The 20,505-nt window shown below is 45.3% G+C and overlaps 1 protein-coding gene across 1 annotated transcript in view; it reads right to left on the minus strand.

Annotated features, from left to right (window-relative positions):
• Positions 1–15,733, minus strand: part of PRRX2 (paired related homeobox 2) — a 73,255-nt gene extending 57,522 nt beyond the window's left edge. The window contains exons 1-2 of the mRNA XM_050927083.1: positions 15,723–15,733; positions 15,132–15,508 (exon numbers count right to left, since the gene is read on the minus strand). Coding sequence (XP_050783040.1) covers positions 15,132–15,508; positions 15,723–15,733 — 388 coding nt within the window. The remainder of the gene's footprint in view (positions 1–15,131; positions 15,509–15,722) is intronic.
• Positions 15,734–20,505: the final 4,772 nt, after the last annotated feature.

Here is a 20,505-nt window from a genome sequence, read left to right on the forward strand (position 1 = left end):
CAGGCCAGTACGTGCATAGTACGTACAGACCCAACTCCACTGCTCACCAGGCCTGCTCACAATCCCCAGCTCTGCGCTGTTGAGCACCAGACTGCCATAGAGAGGAGTGCAAAGGGGGCTGTGACTGGCACATCGACCCAAACTTTGGTTGGTGGGAGAGGGATCAGAAGCAGGCTCCATCCTCTCCTCCACCCTGCAGGAGTGACAGCAGAGCGACTCCACGCCAGCTGTTGAGCTTGGAGATGGGGATTCCACCCCTTAGCCATGATATGTGCATCGCCATGTGCACTTCTCTTTTACTTGGGCTGTGTGCTCTGTGCAAGAATTTGGCCCTAGATGGGAGCTCGCACCATCTGTTGTTTTGAGAGTGACTGTGATTCCTTTGGTGGGTGGCTGGGTCATCCTGGGGTGAGGTTAGGGATTTATCACCCGATAGGTTTTGGTTCGGCCCATTCAGAGGAAACCTGGATTTTCTGATCCCATAGTAGGAGAATTCAGTGGCAGGTGGAACTGCTGGACTTGTGATTCTTTGCCTTTGGTTGACACCAGCATGTTTGTACATGATTGGGATAGAGAGCTGCACTCTGGAAATCAGGTTGGGGAGAATGAATCATGACATCTTCCCACTTTGCCTTGTCCTGTGCAAGAGGTGAACTGAGAGGAGAAGGGGTCAACAGGAGAGAGAGAAACTGAATTAGCCGAATCAAAATAGAAACTAAAAATGACCCTGGGAATGATAAATACAAAACTTCAATCTTGCTCTATCCAACGTCCTTTTCATCAGAACTTCCAAGGCAGGTTCTGAAGGGACAGACCTTGATGGAGGGAGGGAGCTAATCCATCATCCATGTGTCCACCAAAATACCATTCCATCATCTGACAAAGATTACAAAACTAGCCACAGACACAGACAGCCAGGTTATACACGTGTCCTCTCTGCCTCTATAGAAACTTAAAATGAAGCCCTCTGTGGTTAGTCAATAGTAATACTAATAATTCATTTAAAAACTCATGTAGCAGCCCGTGGAGAGCCGTGGGAAACTGCAAGCCTGGAAAGATCTGACAAAAAACCATTGAATCCCCAAACTCAGAATGCAACTCACCATTCGGCACAGTAACCTCCTCATTAAAGGGGCACTGTCAGGATAAAAACCAACCCTATTTATATATTTTAGAACTGCTTGAAATGTTCTCCATTTTTTCCCCATTGAAAATTGCCTTTTTTCCCCCCAAACCAGAAACCTTGGTGAAAAATATTTTCAGTGAATCCCCCTCCAAATGTTTTTAATTTCCCCCCCACCGGTTTTTTCAGTGGCAAAAGGGGAAAAGAAGAGAAAAAGGGGGCAAGGAAAATAAAGGGGGGGCTGAGCCCCAAAAAACTAGGAAATGATCTGAACCAAAATTTTTGTGACAAATTTCAAATAAATAAATTGTTTTTCAAAACCCACAAAGTGAACATTATTTTGACATTTTCTCTCTACCATTTTTGACCAATTCTAACTTATTTCCTCTTATCTGTGCTGTTTGCAGCACCTTCATCTCACTACATCTGAAAAGTTTTAAAAACCCAATGTATACAGCTAGTCAAAAACTTTCCACTAACCTTTTGTGATGATAAATTGAATTTTTGACTAAAATATATTTTTTTCATGAAAAGCGTCTATTTTCTGTGGGGAAAAAATTCACTTTTTTTCAATAAACCAAAAACCTGAAGGATTTTCAGTTTTTTGATGAAAAATATAATTTTTCCATGGGGTCCTCCTCCCCCACCAATTTTCTGACCATCTCCATCACTGTATTTTGCCTCCTTTTTGCTGTTTACTACTTGCGCTTTGCTTGAGACTGGTTGGTTTCACTTCCTGTTTGTCATCAGTGTCACTTCTTGGTTCTCCAGTTGGGACAGGGGAAAGGCCTGAAATGCCCTTGACCCAGAAACTCCAAGGAATAAAGTGTGTTGTTTCTTCTACTTTCCTTTTTAATTTCAGGCAGAGGACATGATTTCTGCTCCACCACTTATCTCCTTATTCTTTCCTTTGTCTATGCTTTCTTTCCCTGCTCCCCACCTTCTCTCATTGGTTTAAGATTATTTATTTTCCTGCACCAGGAGATGGGCTTGTTTGGAGAAAAGCATTCAAAATGGAAGATGGGATTTTAAACCTCTGTTGGAATTGTAGGTTGTCACTTTAATTGGTAAAGGGGTTGCCGTTCCTACTTGTGGGCTAGGGGGCTTTGTAGGAAAGCAAGAGATCCCAATTAGTCTAGAGGCAGCTATCCTACAGTAAGGTGGGGTGAATTGTGTCACTCTCTTTTAGGGAGCAGCCTGCTTTGTCTCTCTCTGTTTTGGGTTCTTGTGTGTTAACACAGTGAATTATCAGAAATAATGTTATGTTACAACCTCCCAGCAAGAGTATTTCTGTTTTTATTTAACTGTATGTGTGTGTGTCTTGAATGTAACAGAGGACGTTCTCCTTTAAAGGCTAAGTCCTGCCCAGAAGCAGACTTGTGTCAATGAGGGGGTCTAATCGGTCTCTTAGCTTTAGAAGAGGTTTATTTAGACTGGTTAAAGACCCCATATACTGTGTCTACATATAGCTTTGTGAAATATTATTGTTCTTATTGTCCTGGTTGTTGTTTATATTCACACTAATTTACATTTAAAAAATCACTCTAGCATCACTGGTCCCAGCTGCCATCTTGTATGTGTCTCTGTTCCTTTCTTCATTTACAGCTGCTTTACATACAACAAGAGCAAACCTTCCCATTCCGATGTCTAACTCTTATCATTTGGGGCAGAAGCCAGAACTAGCACAATGGGGTCCTGCTCCAGGACTACTGTTCCAAAGCACTATGGTAATATAAATAATAATAATGACAAACTTAGTAAATGAAGAAGGACCTGGCTTGAAATCAATCCATTCTGGTGTCCAAGACTATGAGGGGGATGAAATAGTCTCAGTAAACCACTGGGCTCTCCCATGAACTGGGGGTTGCACATAGACTAGTCCTATTTGAGAAGGCTTTCTCTAGCCATGCTGTATGAATCGTCTCTTTTTTTTCCTGGGAGCTGGGACCTCCAGGTGCCTTTGAAAATCCTGCAGAGGGCAAATGTTTCTCCTGGGTGACCACATTTAACTTTGGTGCAGCAAACCCTTGCAATGGAACAGCTCAACTTACAGAAATTTCTCTAGGAACCCTGATGAAACAGATCATTCCCAGAGGTTTGTAGCTTTAGCCAGTGAGAAACCAACCAACCAAACCAACTCTGAGGTTCACAATTTCCTCTCCATCCCCAAGAAACACCAAAAGTAACTGTACTGTTTGAAAAGGCATCAGTCAAGGCCTGCTGGCTAAAATTATCCTTCTGCTTTATCATCTTGAGAACATTAAAGGCTGTTGTTAACAGATGTTTTGCATTAGACGTTATTTGTTAGTCTAATGAAAGGAGGTGAACAAGCTTTCAAGACCTCAAAAGTTCTGTGTAAGGTTTTATATGAGATTATTGCATCGCTCTGGTAGAGAAAAGACCTCCTTGCCAATTCACTTGGCATTTCTTCCTTTGATTTTGTTGTATTCAATCATTTTGCATTGTAATTTTTGATCTAGTTAAATGTCCCATTTAATAAGTACTGCACAATGTGTATTCATGTGCCCAGCTGAACATCAAAAAATAGATGGATACTTTTGGTAGTAGTTGGAAACTGAACTGGCTTGCCGTACCTGTGTTCTAGCAAGGAAGAAAGCAAATTACCCATAAAGCAAATGCTACATGTGAAGAGGGGAGTGGTGATGGCCATGCAGATGAGAAGCAAGAGATGGTGATGGCTGTTTGCCAAGAGCCACTTGGAGGAGAAGACATTGTCATTACATGACCATCTGTGGTGGTGGCTTTGGGATGCCATTGCTGGAGAATGAAGGGGGCGTGTGGCCAAGGATGAAGATGAATTTGCTGTGCTCGCTGTGGGAGGTGTAGTCGTGATATTCCAAGAACAAGGAAGAGGGGCAATGCCTGCATAGGGCTTTCTCCTGGCCAAAGGAATAACCCTTTGTGTCTCTCTGGCAAGGATCTCTAAGTGCTGTTAATCCTCACAGCAGCAGATAAGGTAGGGAATATCTCTTTATGGATGGGAGGAAAACAGGGATCCAGAGAGGGGAAGCTACTTGCCCAAAATCACAAAGGGGATGGGTAGCAGAGTGAGGAATAGAACTTAGGGTACTGGAAGTCACCATAGCCATTCTGGGCATTGGGCCTCCCTGCTTCCTCACAGCTGTGGCCTTTCTGTATGTATAAGGGGGTGGAGGGAAAGAGTTGTCATGGAGACATGATGCAGGTCTTCGTTCAATGTGTTCGTGTTCAGGACACATGGTGAGAATGGCATTGCCACCATTGGGACCCACTGAATGATTCCATTCCAGAGACCTCATGTCCTGGAGGGGCCGCAAGGGTGTTGGACTCTGGGCCTCAGCTCCTTCATGGAAATACTCAGGGAGATTATTTCATTTTACTTTTAATGTTAATAAACTTGTTGCCACAGTCTGTGACGTCAGCCATCAAAACTACATCTAGCAGAAGACGGCCATAAAAAGAAATGAGACATCATGTCGAGTGCCTGTTTCAGTTTAGGATGACAATAAAAGATAAGGTTATCATGCGAACCTTCTCCTGTCATCACACTGTCTCCTCTCCATAAGGGAAAGCATCCCAGATGTGCAGTGAGGGTGAGTCTGGTTGCAAAGGGAGGACATGCTAGTAGGTTCACCTGGTCTGTATTTGGATTCTGAGTTTAGACATGGCTCAAGAGGCCAATCCTCAGTTTAAAGGGCCTTGACACTTACATGGTTGGATCATTTCCCCCTCCTCCTCTTTATGTTCAGCTTCTGATTAGTGAGTTTTAGCTCCCAACTTTTCCATCACCCAATTACCTAAATAGTCAGGTATGGCTGAAAGACTTCACTTCCATGGTGCCTTTCCTCAGAGAAGTTCAAATGCTTTCCCGAGATGCATAAATATCATTTATCCCCATTTTACTGATAGAGACACTGAGGTAGGGAGAGGTGACATTATTTGCCAGAGGTCACATAGTGAATCAGTGGGAGAACCAGCAATAGAAACCAGGAGGCCTGATCCCAGACCTGTGGTCCAACCATTAGAAAACATTAGGGCCCAATCCTGCAGACACTTACAGAGCATGATGCTTACTCCTGCATGGAGACTCACTGACTTCAAGAGGATAACTCGTGCTAGTAAGGACTATGCCTGGCAGTAAGCGTTTGCAGGATCAGACCCCAGTTAGCAGTTTGGACATGTGGTGCTAAAGTAAGTGCAATGGGAATTAGTTAGGAAACACACTTTATGACAATATCATCAGTTCAGGAAACTAAGGCTCAAATTCTGCTCTTTGTAAATCAGGTGTAAACCTGAAGTAACTCCACCGACATCAATGGCGTTGCTCCAGATTGATGCCAGTGTTGCAGAGATCAGAATTAGTCCCTCTGGACCAAACGTTGCCATCTCTCAGATCTACATGGGTGCTGTTCTGTACAGCACAGGGGAGGGCTAGGGAGAGAGGAATCCTTGCTCTGCAGATCCCAGCCAGCGTGTGCTTCTCTCCCAACACAGAGACCCACATTGGTGGATGAGGTTTATGAGTGGATTGAGGAAATTGGCATGCCCCCTACATGTGGTCTGCAGCCCACGCATCATTAGCCCCAGATGTGGAGCTTGCTGCTACTCTTTATGGCCCTGAATCAACAAGGCACTTAAGCACATGCTTCAGTTTAAGCACATGAGTAGTTTAATTGAAGTCAGTCTATTCACACGATTAAAGTTAGGCAGTTGCTTAAGAAGCTTGCTGAATCAGGGCCTAGGTTTTGGTTAATTTGGCAGGGTGGGGTATGACGCTTACGTGTTTTAATTACCATTTGCAAAGCACTGTCAGGGCACTATTGGTATTTATTTGTGCAGTAGTAGCAGGCAGGAGCCCTGGCATGGGCCCAGAACCCCACTGTGCTAGGTGCTGTACGTACAAACAAAACAAAATGCTGGTCTCTTCCCCAAGCCACTTGTGCTTAACTGGGAAGGTTCAATGTCTGGCATTTGGGAAAGAATTTTAGGCTAGCAAATGCTACAAATACAATCTGCCAAATATTAGAAAGCAAAAATTTACAACTCCTCCTACCCCACCTGTCTTCTTTTTTTAAGGCAATATTCCTTTGGAAGTGCTGCTTTGGTTTGGAAGAGATGCTGAAATTCTGCTTGTGCTTAGATGATTCCTGTCATTCCAAATGCTCAGGTGGAAATGCCATGTAAGTAAATAGGAAGGCCGATATTACAAGTAACTTGTGTGTTAACACGGAAACTTTAAGGCCCTGATCCTAATCTTGCTGAAATCAATAGCAGCAAACCCCTTAACTACAGGGGAAAGGTCAGGACCCTAAAATAGCAGTTGTATACGTGATAAAATTGTGGGCTCATTGAATCCATTGGACAAACAAGGAATGCGGATCTGGACCCTGTGATCCTGTATCCCTGATGTCAACACTGGGCGAAATCCTGGCCCTGGTGAAGTCAATAGAAGTTTTGCCACTGGCTTCAATACGGTCAGGATTTCACCCACTGACTTGGGCTAGACAGTGCATGAAAGTCAGGACTGCAGCGTGGAGCCATTCAACGAAAAGACCTGCGGGCCATTTTGTGCAAATCTCTGCTCCGGGCACAACAGCAATCCGCAAAGCAAACAAAACGTTAGCTTGAACAAGGAATGGGATGCAAAATAATGCACAAAATATTCCAATGTCATTGCAGAAATCAATGGCGCAGCCTCATTTGGAATACTGCGTTCTGTTCTGGCCACCCCACCTCAAAAAGGACACAGCAGTAAGAGAAGGGGGATGAAAAGGACCAGAGCCCCAGAGGGATTTCCAACTGACAAGAGAGCGAAAGGAATGAGGCCATTTTGGGGGGATGAAGAAGAGGAGACCTGAGGGAAGTCTTCAGAGTAATGACAGGTACAGAGAAGATACTTAGGTGTTCCCTGTCACCCGCCTGTGATTTACATGAGCAAGGGACAGATGAAGATGCTGAAAGGCAACACATTCAAACCCGACACCAAGTAATGTTTTTTTTTACCTGGTTAGCCTGTGGAACTTATTGCCACAAGATTTCATTGGGCCTGAGAACGCAGAAGGATTATAAAAAGGATTAGACTTTTACATGGATAATGAGAACAGCCCCAGCTACACTAGGCAGGGTGTGAACCAACCAGTAACTGACGGGGATAAGAATTAAGAAGAAACTTTCCTTATGGGCAGTTTATCCCAGAACTGCCCTCATCGGGGTTTATTGCCCCTTCCTCTAAAGTATCTTGTACTGGCCATTGTGGGGAACAGGACACTGAGTAGATGGGCCACTGGTCTGATCTGATCTGGCAATTCTTATGCTCCCTGTGTTTATACAGCTCCCTCTGTCTATCCTACGCTCCTTGTATTTCCACGTCTCCATTGAAAGAACCTATGGGGTGCCAGTGATGCATGGGAGGGGTCTATTGTAGCTTCATTTTCCTCAGTACTTTATGGGGGCAACAGTTTTGGTCTCTTCGCTTTCCCCTCTATTCATCCCCTTCTCCGCAACACCCCACTTTGGGCGACCTACGAATGTTAACAACACGTTGAGGCTGCAGAACAAGATTCTGGCAAGCAGACTGCTGCCGCGGCTTGCAAAATCTGAGCCCCATAGCCACCATCAGGCCACTACCAAAGGCATGCGGCATCGCTCTCATAGCAGCCTCTGGCCCCAAGTACGGAAACAGGGATGTATGATCTAGTGCTAACAGCAGGGTTGAAAGCCAGGGTTATCCTGGGTTTGAATCCGGCCTGGGCCACTGCGTGCCTTGGTCTATCAGCCCACCTGTAAAATTGGGGAGGAGAGCAGGACTTTGGTGAACACCAGATTCCAACACCCGCTCCTCCCCCATGAATTGTAAGCTGTGAAAAACAACAGCAACCAGTCCTCTGATTAATAAGTACTAGGTACCAGCTATTGCAGTGCTCTTAGCCCCAGCCCATCAGAAAGCCAGATGCGGCTAAATGGGGCCTGTGTTAACCAGCCAGGACTTTCCAAGATTAAGAGAGCGTGCCTGAGATTTTCAAAGGAGCCGGCCATTCTTCATCTTCCCTTTCCCCCAGTTCAACAGTTTCATTCCCCTCCCTGTGTGGTCGATAAATCCTTCTGCTTTCCTCCTGTGCGGACACTCGCACGAGGTGGATTGGTGGGAGTACGCGCTATCTCGGATTGGTTTTTCTAGCTTTCTCTTTGCAAAGCGCTTCTACGTTCTACGCTACCCACATGTTCCTTATGCTGCTCTTGGCTCCCCTGGAGATAAGATGGGACAGACTGGAGGGGTAAAATCCATGGTTAACCCTTTACATTCCTGCTCTGGCAAGTGTCTGCTGCTTATAGAATTGCACTGAATGAACATCCTATCACACACATTAATGGGGAACGTCTGAGCATATCAGTGGAGAGAGTTTTCCCATTATAAGCTTTACTTAGATGTTAGTGAGCCCTTAAGGGGCTTAGGGATCCCTTAGGTTCAATGGTGAGATCCTGATCAGAAGAAACAAAGGCAGTTGACAGCTGGAAAAGTGACTTTTGTTTCTGTCCTGCACTGGCCGGTTGGTTAAAAAGGCTTTTCTGACTCTCTGGTCCTCTTTAGTTTTCTGATATGAGCACACAGGAAATGTAACATTACATGGGTTCATTAGCCACAGAGTTTCCAAGCAAGTCACAAAAAGGGGCAACATTAAACTTGGAAATCCAGCTCACTCCCCCATGGCACTAATTGATTACAGATGCCCCTCAGCTCAGGGAGGAACTAGTCCGTCTTACCCAAATCCCCCTACGCTGTCTCCCCAAACGAAGCCCCCTAAGAGATCCTGATTTATTTCTGTATATCTCTTTGCAGTTTCCCATTAGCTCTCCCACCACACCCACCCATGTTATACACCAGGCAAACAGGATGGTGCGGTGGAAGTTGGGATGGGAACTAATCACTGGCGTCTCACAGGATCCGAATAAAACCTTCTGTGGTGCTCTCAATCTGCGAGAGCCTGCGACTGATTTATAGCTGCTGAAATCAAACCCTCCCTCTCCGTTTCTTGTAATCAGATCGGGAGAAGAATTACACATTTTACATTCAAGGGGGAAATTTATTTGCTTTTTTTTAAAAAAAAATTGTCTTATGCTCATTAAGAAACAAAAACTTGGGATTTAGATTTTTTTTTTAACATGCGGGGGGGGGAAATTGGAAAGGATAAAATAATTCTACATGGCAGGGAAGTTTAATTATTCCCTTTTCTATGTAGGTTTATTTCAGTGGCAGTGGTTATCTGTCCAGTGGGGAGAAAATTTCAGCATTGATATTATTTATTTGCTGTAGTTTACCGTGGATTAATAATGAAGCATCCAAACCCTTTGCTGGTGTCCATCTGCCTAGCTCCAGTCAGGCCAAATGACCTCAGCTGGGGATGTGGCCCAAACTTCTAATTTCTGCATGTGCTTGATTTATTTTAATACTCCTAATTCATACTTCAAAGTTTGACTTAGGGGGACCAAGACACGGCTTTTTTTGTGGCTGCCTCTTTGCAATGTTGTCTTCTGTTTGTAAATCTTTCTTTTTTAAGGGTCATCTCCTAAGATCTTTCCTCTGTTCCCACTCCGGTGAGCTCCCGCTCCCGTAAAACGTCAGTTTCCCTAAGTAAGATGTGAGCAAAACTGGAGTAAGGACTCTAGGAAATGGTTCCTTGGCAATAAAGGAACAATCTGGGCCAAATAACAAACTCATGTAACTCAGCATAGCTCAATGGAGCTACTTCGATTTATGCCAGCTGAGGATGTATGAATCTGCAATTTCAGGAAAGCGACAGAAAGATTGTTAAGTGCAGGACTTCAGCTCAGTCCCTGCTAACCACTCCTCTGCTAATTTTTTATTTGTTGCTATTATTTTATATTTATTTGGAGCTATGGAGGCACATTTTTCTCTCTTTCTCCTGTAAAACCCCAGAGCATCCTAGCCGTGCGTGTTTCTAAAGGATCTGCTCTAGGAATTATTTTGGGAAAGTTCTCTGGCCTGTGTTTTATGGCAGGTCAGGCTAGATAATCACAAAGGTTCCTTCTGGCCTAGCTTCACAAAGGTGTCTGGATGCTTTAGGAGCGGGCTTCCTGTTTAAAAGGCTGAGGACCCAGGGAATATTATAAAGAAGTTGGCTAGGAATGGGATCACAGAGGCCTGACTGTGGCGGCCATCGAACAAGTCTATTGCTCTCGGCTTTCCCTGGCTTCCCATGTGCAACACAGACCCAGAATGAACTCCATGGCAGGATGAAAACCAGCAAAGGAGGCCGCTGGAAGTGAGGAGGTATTCACTCCTTTAACGTGCACATAACTTTTCCTCCTATCGAAAGGCTTAATCCTGCAGCCCTGTCACACACGAGCGAGTAGAGCTGTCGCTGGGACTTCAGCGGGACAACTTGCACGCGTCAGGTCATCTTGCCCAAGTAAGGGCTGCAGGATTGGGCCCTTGCTTTCGTGCAGGACCATGAGGAACTGATGGGGTCCAAAATAAAACGGGCGGCTTTGCAATCAGTCCCAGTTAAGAGGCATGCCTGGGAGTGGCCTCGCATGGCAGCCTGCCTCTGACCTCTCAGGTATGTTACACTACAGAGGGGACGCTGGTTGAACCAGCAGGTCTCTGATGGACAGAAGTGCAGGGTGGAGTTAGGTGGAGGTGCTCGGGGTCTCTCCATCTGCTGCATGGGATGGTTCACTACAGGGGCACTTTTAACTTGCAGCTCCCCCGGTGCTGGTCTGGGACCATCACTTCCCAGTAATTCCCTTCCCTACATGCAGCGACTTTGAAAAGGCTTTGAAGGGCCCTCTGTTTTCTCTAACAATCAGTTACATCAGCCTTGATGCTCGCCGGTGCCGTACTTCCTAGAGGAACCCTCCAGAGTATCGTGCTGACAGCAACAGAGTTGCTGTGAACATGTTTATACATCAAAAAAGCTGATCCCTCCCCCCCACAAAAAAAAGGAAGAGGAAGTAATAATAGTTTTAAAAAATAAACCCAATGTGCTCTGCTCGAATCAGACGCACTGCTGCTGAGCTCAGTGTGCCACGGTGGAAAGGTTTAATTAATGAGCTGTAGAGACTGTCGTTATCTGACAAACTGATAACATTGCCTGAGTTCTCCCAGTCTTGAGCTGTGGAATGAGGAATCTCAGTGTTTCCGGGTAATTTTTTTTTTTGGCAAATCTGCCTAAGTGATTTAAGATCCTCTTAAAAGTCACCGTGATACCTAAGTCTCAGTGAAAAATCAATGGGACTTAAGGCTCCTAAGTCATTTAGATGCTTGTGAAAATGTTGCCGTCTGTCTCATTGGTAGAAATGGCTAGTGTCATTTAAACTAGCCCGGTGGGCTTAGACAGCTATTAATCCTTACAAAACGGGCATTTTCCAGCCTTCCAGTCAAATACCTATTTAGGGATGTGTGTTACAATACAGCAAAGTTTGTCTGTGTACGTATTTTCCCCAGCATCCCTTTTCCTTTTGCTCTGCAATCCATTGAGGACACTATATGTTATCATCACATGGGTAGCGTTTAAGATTATGATAACGAAGGGATCCCTTCAGCAAGCCCTTACTCACATGAGTAGTTCCACTGTCGTCCACTCCCATAAGGGCTGTTTCCAAAAGGGTTTTTCGGGATTTAGCCGTAATTCTCAACCCATGTCTCTTGGGCATTGTTTAGAGTCGGGGAATACTGACGTAGAGGACTGTAATGTTCTACCCATTTTGGATAGAAACACCACATGGATGGGTTCCACTTATTGTGATTTAGTAATTTGCTTCTTTTAAAATTGTGTTTATTTTCCCATGTATCAAATATTTTATTGATGAAACCCAGTGTAATTTGGTGGGGAAAACGGGATTATTATTTGATCAATATTTTTTTCCTGCAAAGTAATCTTGCAGGAAGTGATTTGATAGTATTTTCCCTCCTCATTCTGCAGAGGTTCACTATAACCAGAATTGCATTCTGTATACTGCATTGCTTAGAAACTTTGCGATTGCTACTTTGTTTTGCTGGAAAGCAGATGACGTTTCTTTGCGAAAGGAGCTTCCCACAGTATTTTAATCTCGACTCATCGGAAAAAATGTGCTTTGAAAAAGCTTTGTAATGTGTGTTCCAAAGGAAATTGACTTGGTTGGCTTTCCCATAATCACTGTATTTTCTTTCCTTTGGCATCTATCTATCTATCATACTTCTAAGGCACCGATTATGTTGGTATCTTAAACACAATACAAAATCAAGAAGTATCAGAGTCTATATTCAAAAGTTGTGTCCATTCTCTGTGATTTGTGAATTTAAATGCTGGAGGTTTTCTGTTGCAGATGGTGTGTGTGCATATGCTCCTTCTGAAAAAGAGTGTCTTTCCCCCTCTCTGATTTGGTAACAATAACAGATAAGACCAGCCACAAAAATAAGAGAGAGACGGAGAGAAACCTGCGTGGTTTTGGTCTTTCCTTTTTCAGAGAGATCCGCGCAGAACTGTAGCTGATTTGCTTTCCAGCTTCTCTCTCAAAATTTACTAGAAATCAGTAGGAAGAACTTTAAAAAAAAATGTGCTAATATTTTTTTCCTGGGAGGGCAATAAACCAATATCCTGCCACCCCCCAAGAATCTTTCCAGTGCTTTTGCATCGACTGGCGAACGTATTAGTCATTTTCTAGATGCAATAGCTAGCCCAACTTCCTGGCAAGAATGATGCTGTGAAAAAGAGACCGTACATGGAGTCTCTAATGATAAGGAATGAGATTAAGCGGCTTCTCTGTTGCATTCAGATAGATGCTAGTCACTCGACAAGACGCCGCTACCAGACTGAAAACAAGAAAAATGCTCGTTCTGCCTTCGTTTTAGCGCATTGGCTCTTTGGAGTGTGCTTCTTACGGGTGTTTACAAGTGCTCTGCTCCACTTTTTCAAGGGGTCTCTTTTCATTTTCTTTATGAGTTTAGAAGGAGCTGGGATGCCTACGTCTCAGTTTGCCTTCGGCGGAGAGGAAAAAGTGCCTATTGAAGCTCAGATTAAAAACCTAAGCCAAATTATTTTCCTTACTTAAAAAAAAAAAGAGGGGCAAGGCGTAATTTTTGATCCATAAATTTAGGATGGGTAGAGACCTATTGTGAATTTTCCAAAGAGAGATCAAATAATTGATCTTTTTGGGTTACCCAGGTTATTGGACAGCTAGGAACCAAACTTGAGTGTTTATGGCATTAAAAAATACTTCTGGCTTTTTGAAGTTTGCTGTGTTTGGTTTGGACCCGTGATATTATTGCAGCAGACCCAGCAAAATATCAATATATTATTCTACCTTCGTGACTTTAGAAGCTTGCTTGCAAACCTCACACAGCACTCAGTTAATTTTAAACCAGAGGCCGGATTCTGCCCCTCTGACTTACTCTGAGCAGTGCCCTGCTGTGTGAATGGTCCAATGGATCTCATTGCTATGATTTGTGGAGCAAGGGACTGCTTAATCTGAGTGAAGAGGGGCAAAATCTAGCCCTTTAAAAATCAAAGACGTGCTGGTTTAATTTTATTTTTTAAATAAATATGGGCACATGCTCTAGCCAGAATTGTTTGGTATTATCTGTTCTGGAAAATAAAATAATGGTCCAGATTGTCAAGAGTCACTAGTGATTTTTGGATATCCAGCTCAAGACACCTAAACGCAGCCTGACTGTCAGAAACGCTGAGCCCTCGCTCTCTGAAAATTGGGCGACATTCAGATGCCTTGGGTTAGGGACCTCAAAACTGAGGCACTCAAAATTCCTAGTTATTTTTTAACATCTTGGTCAGGGGAGTATTTGGCCTGTAGCATTTCCTGCCTGAATGAATTGAGTTTCTTTCAATCGAATAGTCCCTTTGCTGCGCTGGTGCATTTAAAGTCAGAGTATTCAGACCACAAGGTCTGTCCACAGGCCTGTTAATGGAACTCCCAAATAGAACCAGCAAATCATGCTGCCCAAACCCTGTGTGCATCAACAGAGCTCTCCCTGACCATGGATGATGCTCTTCCTCTGCCCCTTACTCACTCCCAGGCACTTTTATGTCTCCCGTGCTCTTCTCCCAGCCCTCAGACCTGCGGCTCCAACCAGCCACCAGCCCAGTCTCACATGTCTATGCCCACTGGAGCCAGGCTTGATCTGGCCTTTATTTGGTGCCGGTGGCCCACCAACAACTCTCTTTCTGTCACAGTTTGTAAAGGGCAACCAGTGGCTCTGTCTCATCCACAATCAGTATAGAGATGCCAGCCACCCATTTAGGAGTGTGTAGGGGGAAGGGGAAGGTGTCCCATTCTTATCCCCACCCACAGCACAAATGTCTTGGCTGAGTCCAATCACGTAAGTTTCAAAATTACCTGGAGAAATAAGTTAAAACCAGGGCTGGGGGCCTGCGTCCCATCCCAGCTGACACTCAGGGTCTGACCCTATGAAATCAGGTGCTCAGAAGCTTGGTTCAGTCACTGTTGATACCCTGGATTGATGCCCTCCACTCAGTGCTTAATTTGTAGTGAAAGAGGTGCCGGGGCTCAAGCAGTATTTTGACATTCATAACTGATGTGCCAAGCCCAGGGGTGCTGGGGCTCGGAACCGCCAAGCCCAGAGGTGCCGGGGCTCAGAACCGCCAAGCCCAGAGGTGCCGGGGCTCGAAACCGCCAGAGGTGCCGGGGCTCGGAACGGCCAGGGCCAGGGGTGCTGGGGCTCGGATCCGCCAGGCCTGGGGTGCCCCCTGGCACTAAGTAGCACTGTCCCCTCCCTTCTCAGTTGTGTCCCATCCCAGCTGCTGCTCAGCTGGTGCCTCTAAGGGATGCTCAGATTCTGCCCCCCATTATACCGGTCTCACCCCCCCCGGCTATTTCTGGGGGTTCCCCTCCCTGCCCCAGCAGTGATCCTGCCCCCCCCAGCTATTTCTGGGGGCTCCGCTCCCTGCCTCAGCAGTGATCCTGCCCCCCAGCTATTTCTGGGGGCTCCGCTCCCTGCCCCAGCAGTGACCCCCCCCCGGCCGGCGCTACTCACTGTCCTGGGGGGCCGCCTCGCTGCCGCTGCTGCCGCCGGACGGCTCCTGCAGCCCCTTGGCGCCGTCCCTCGCCTCCGCGCCGGGCTCCTTGCGCCCGTTCATGCCGGCCGCCACTTCCTCCAGGTCCAGGAGGTGGCTGACACTGAAGTTTTTCCTGCCCTGCGGGTTGTCAGGCGGCTCCGGGATCCGCCCGGGGCTGGGGCCGAACTGCTTGTCCACGCCGAAGGCTGCCGCGCTGTCCATGGCTCGCTCCGGCGCCCCCCAGCCCGCCCCGCGCCCCCGTGCCCCGAGCGGCCAGGCAGCCACCCTGCCCCAGGCAGCCAGCCCCTCGCTCTCCCTCTCCCGGCCCGAGCGCCGGTCCGCCTTGTGCTGACGTCTGGGGGAGAGGAAAAAAAAAAAAAAAGAAACACCCAAAACTTTCCTCTCCCCTTCGCTCTGGAGTGGCTCAGCGAAACGTGTCCACACAACGCCCCTTCTTTGAAACTGACGCGAACAGCCCCCACTGTCCCCCCCCCACTTGTCTGCCCCCTCTTTTCTGCTGCAGAGATTTTTTTTAAAAGAGAGAGAAACCACTTCGCTTTCCCTCTTACCCCGCACGCATTTTTCCCCTCTCCTGTGCCTGAGAAAGTTAAGTGCTTCTATCAACACGTGTAAGTGAATGTTTTCAGCAGAGCTTCGACAGGGAAGGGCTTTTTCACATGTACGGATTCCACCGGAGAAAGATCTGACCCATGGTTTGGCATAAGGGACCTCATAAAATCAAGCTCACACGCACATCAATGTAACCCCCCCCTTCCATATATACAATATACACACACCCTCCTCAAAATCTCTGCATAGCCCCCACTGCCTCCCTCAGCCTCAGATCAAGGTCACTTCTCTTGGGAAAAACCCAGCTCTCCTGCCTTAACGAGATAATTATGCCCTGCACCACAGTTAAAAACTCATAGGCTGCTTCCCTAGGGATTGCTAAGGAGCCTCCCTAATGAAAAGCAGCCACTGAGAGAGGAAAAATGAGTTTTTCCTCTCTAAAAAGAAAGAAAGAAAGAAAGAAAGAAAGAAAGAAGCAAGCTTTGAAAAGTGAGGTGGGGGCTTGTTATTAGTGTCTGGTGAGGGGCTGCAGTCAGGACAACACGAGGGGAGGTTAGTTATTTTTTTCTTTCTTTTGATGTATCTGTGCCTATCCTGATTCTTCCTCAGTGCTGTGGGTGAGCTTGTTTTTGAAGGCACATGTGTGTACAGCTATGTGACCTGTACTGGCGATCCAAACTCCTAGCTCATAAAAATCTACTCCTGAACTCTTAACATGCCCTAAAATATCCCAGCTAGGGAGCTCACTGACTGAATCAAGTTAAAATATGTAGCAAGTTTCACTTGTGCATTCTGTTTTTCGGTGACAGACAAGCCTATTTTAAAACAAGAACAAGGATGGAGTTTCAGAGGCTGTTTTTTAAGCTTCCAAAACAGGACTCCAGCCTTGTTCATTAGTATTAAATGTTGCCAGTTCTGATCTTCTTAGCCCTGGTGTGAACTGGAAGTAACTTCACTGAAGTCAGCAGAGAGACTCCAGATTTAGATGGGTGTACCTGAAATCAGAGCATGGATCTCTCTGAATTAGAGTGAGGCAATTTGGGCTGATAAAGAAGCCAATCCAAACTTTTCTTTTTTCAAAATATGTTATTGCATGAATTTAGAGATCGGCTGTCAAACTGAGAGTCTCTGACCAAAGGACAGATAAATCATGAGACGAAGCATGACAGGTTTCCCATCGTGCTCTGTCACCAATCAACTCCTCAGCTGAGCTGCAGGGTCCAGATCTATGGATGAGAGTTGAGTGTGGTCTCCTGGGCTTGTATAATCTGACTCCCACAAAGAATTTAGCTCATTTAATATCCTCTGTGACCTAATCCTCATCTCCACCTGCTAGTGTCACAAAGAGTAAATTATGTCTTCAAATGGGTAATGCGCAGGAGTGGATGGAGTCTGAAGGAGTAAAGACCTTGCTGTCATATAAATGTCTGTAAATTACTAAAGGATAAATTGAGAGCAAGACAGGATGTAGAAACGAGAAACAGGCCCAGGGTAAACCCCTGAATCAGACCTCCTTTGATTCTTAGATGGTTTGGAATCTAATCTTTTGGTCCGAGCCCTTTGGCTCCGGTTTTTATCCAAACCCAGGAAGGGCCTGTTTTGTCGTCCTGATGCTGGTGAAATCTCATGAGAACAGCTGGTGAGATAGCATCACCACCAAATCTGAACTTAAAAGCCTTATGCTGACTTGACCTTGTCCCTGAATCAGAGCCTAAATCAAATCTAAATTTGGACAATGCTGGCCCATCCTTGGTATAAACAAAATGCTTGTACAGCTTACAACATTTTTCAGTTTTCCTAGAGGAGTCAGCAGCTGGAGCCAGGAATGCTGTCCTTATGAAGAGTTGCCCGGCTCAGATTTGGATTCAAACTTCCTCAAGGTTTGCAGATACTGGAGCTGAGGTTTTGGGTTGGACCCATTTCTGTCCTTAGCCTTGTGTGTTGTGTGGGAAAGGATTGTGTTTCTAGTAGTACCAGAGAAACAGGGGTGTGTGGCTTCCGGATGGAATCGATAGCATCCCTTCCATGTCAGGTTCGAATTAATCCAAAAGCTCAATGTGAAACCATCACATCTGGCCTGGTTTCCACCAGGAACCATAAAGAAGGCCTGAAACTGGCCCAGAGTGGCTCATCAGCAAACTCTCCAGTAGTTTACATTTTTTGAAGTACTTTAATAAGATTCATGAATTAATGCTTCCCAACAGAGCAGGTCGGATAAGAAAACAAACATGATGCCTTTTTTTTCAGATGTTTCTGCCTTTTTTTTTTTGTTTAGTTACGGAAGTTTGAAATTCATTCTATTTTGACCAACTCTATAGCTGGCTAAAAATGGAGGGGGGGAAATTTCATCAAAATGTTCCCCTGCCTATTTTGTATTGATTGAATTTTCAAAATGTTGTTCAAATTTCAAGCAGCTCTGCACACAAAACCAATCCTCTTGGGAGGTAGGTGAGGATTATCACCCCCATTTTAAAGATGGGGGAACTGAGGCTCAGATTAAAAGACCTTCTGTTCTAGTCATTGTCCTTAGGCACAAAGGGTTGCCCTGAGAGTATCTTAATCATAGAATATCAGGTTTGGAAGGGACCTCCCAAGGTCATCTAGTCCAACCCCCTACACAGGATCATTGGTACTTTTCAAAGCTTATATTTTCATAGAATATCAGGGTTGGAGGGGACCTCAGAAGGTCATCTATTCTAATCCTCTGCTGAAAGCAGGACCAGTCCCCAGACAGATTGTTGCCCCAGAACCCTAAATGGCCCCCTCAAGGATTGAGCTCACAATCTTGGGTTTATCAGGCCAATGCTCAAACCACTGAGCTATAACCTCATTGGTATCATCAAGGTAGGAGCCTTCAAACACCCGGCTCCCAGCTCCAAACGCAGTTCACTAAGCCATGCTGCCATTTGGCAAATGTAAACCAAGTTTTGCTTTGTTTCACATTTTGCTACCAGAGGTTTGCCCAGCTGTGTTTGTTCCCTCTTGTCAATTTCTGACTTGGATGAACTCTTCCCAGAGAACGATCAAGACAGAGATTACTGGGATTAATCCTGAAGCACACCAGACTCGATTTTTCTCACGATAGTCGATCAAGCAATGGCCTGGCAGATATTTTGGCAGCTGCGGCTAGAAATGTATCTTTAAAAGAAGATTGGGTTTGCCCAAGAATCTGTTCGCCGCGTCCATTATTATGCACCAGGGAGGTCATAAACTCTGTCAGACCGATCTTACTCAATTATGTCTTACAGTTACTGTAAATTACAATTAAATTCTAGAAGTATCAGACCAAGCTGTGAACACTGAAGGATTAACAGGGCTGCCCAGTGCTGCCCCCTCGGCTTGGTGGATGGAGATCTACCTCCCACAGCTGGACAGTGGACAGCACTGCTGGGCACCTCACACAACACACTATTTTAGGACAGCAGGACTGGTGGAAAGCTAGTAGCTTAATACTGGCAACTAGGGTTCAAGGGCTGGTATCTCCTGGTTAGGGATTGAGCATTTGTGGCTAGAGGATAGGTCCTGAAGGCTAAGGACTGGCCTCTGACCTTCCCACAAGCCTTCTAATTGCTCAAACCCAGAGGCCTTCTTTAGCTGGGTAACATCTTGCTGTGATTATGTTGTGGAGCGCTGGAGATCTGCAAGGGCTATTCATTTTCAGGCCATGGGGAAGGGGGAGGCTGAATGGTTTAGCCTTGTCTCCCTCCTACCCTATTTAATCAGGGTTATAATTATCATCAGCATCATTGTTATTATTTAGACCCTAGGCATGAACCCAGGCCAGCCTGTTTCTTTCAGAGGAGAGTTTTGCTCAGTTCAGAGTGTTAAATAATGAAACGGAGGGATTAATCGGCAGTGAAACCCCCTTGGGCTCGCACTTCCTCAGCCCCTGTGATTGCTGATATTTTTTTGGGTGAAATATGACCTTTTTTATGATCAAAGGGGATCAGAGTTCCAAAGGAAAGAAAAAAAGGCAGCGAGTTTTCTTTTTCCCAATCCTAGCGGTCTGGTAAAGTTTCTTTAGACATGCAAAGATTTACACACCTTTCTGCAGGGTGCCTTAAATTACCCTCCAACTCTTTACACATTTCCAGGAGCAGAGCAAGAACAGTAAGTCATTGAGAAATTAACTGGCCTTTCAATAATATCCCCTGTCGGCCTTTCAGAAGGGGAATGGCTAATGACTTTTTTGAAGTAGAGGTCAGGGTTTGCTTTTTTAAAATAAAACAATCTGTATTAATGCAATTTCCTTTTCAGCTGTAGTATTTTTTTAAAGCATCATTTTTCCCCCTCCAGCCATACGATGCATCTAGAGTTAGAGACATCTATGTAAAAACACCTATCTCCTTGCTTTGCTGGCTCCTTCGGATGGGACCCTAATGTTTTTTTTAAATTTTCATTTGTTTTAAATAGTCAAAACCAGATCTCAGTGGGGCCCCGGTTCAGCAATCCACCCCTCATCCTTGTTCAGTGACGCATTTAAGCACGTGATCAACGAGATTTTAGCGCATGCTTAAAGTTAAGCATGTATGTTTTGCTGAATAGCTTAAAGCATGTGATTAAATGCTTTGCTGAGTTGTGGTGTAAATGTGGCATATTTCCATTGAAGTCAATGGAGCAATGCAATTTACCCCTACTACGGATCTGGCCCATTGTATGGTCAACGTTTGCGAAGGCTGCAGTTTGAAACCCTGTGGATGGACTTTTCGTTGCCATGTCCTGTTTCCTTCAGTTTTTTTTCTAAACCTTTCTTTTTATTTTATTTTATTTTAGTAATCTCAT

Source organism: Gopherus flavomarginatus, chromosome 17 (assembly GCF_025201925.1).
Source record: "Gopherus flavomarginatus isolate rGopFla2 chromosome 17, rGopFla2.mat.asm, whole genome shotgun sequence".
NCBI lineage: Eukaryota > Metazoa > Chordata > Testudines > Testudinidae > Gopherus > Gopherus flavomarginatus.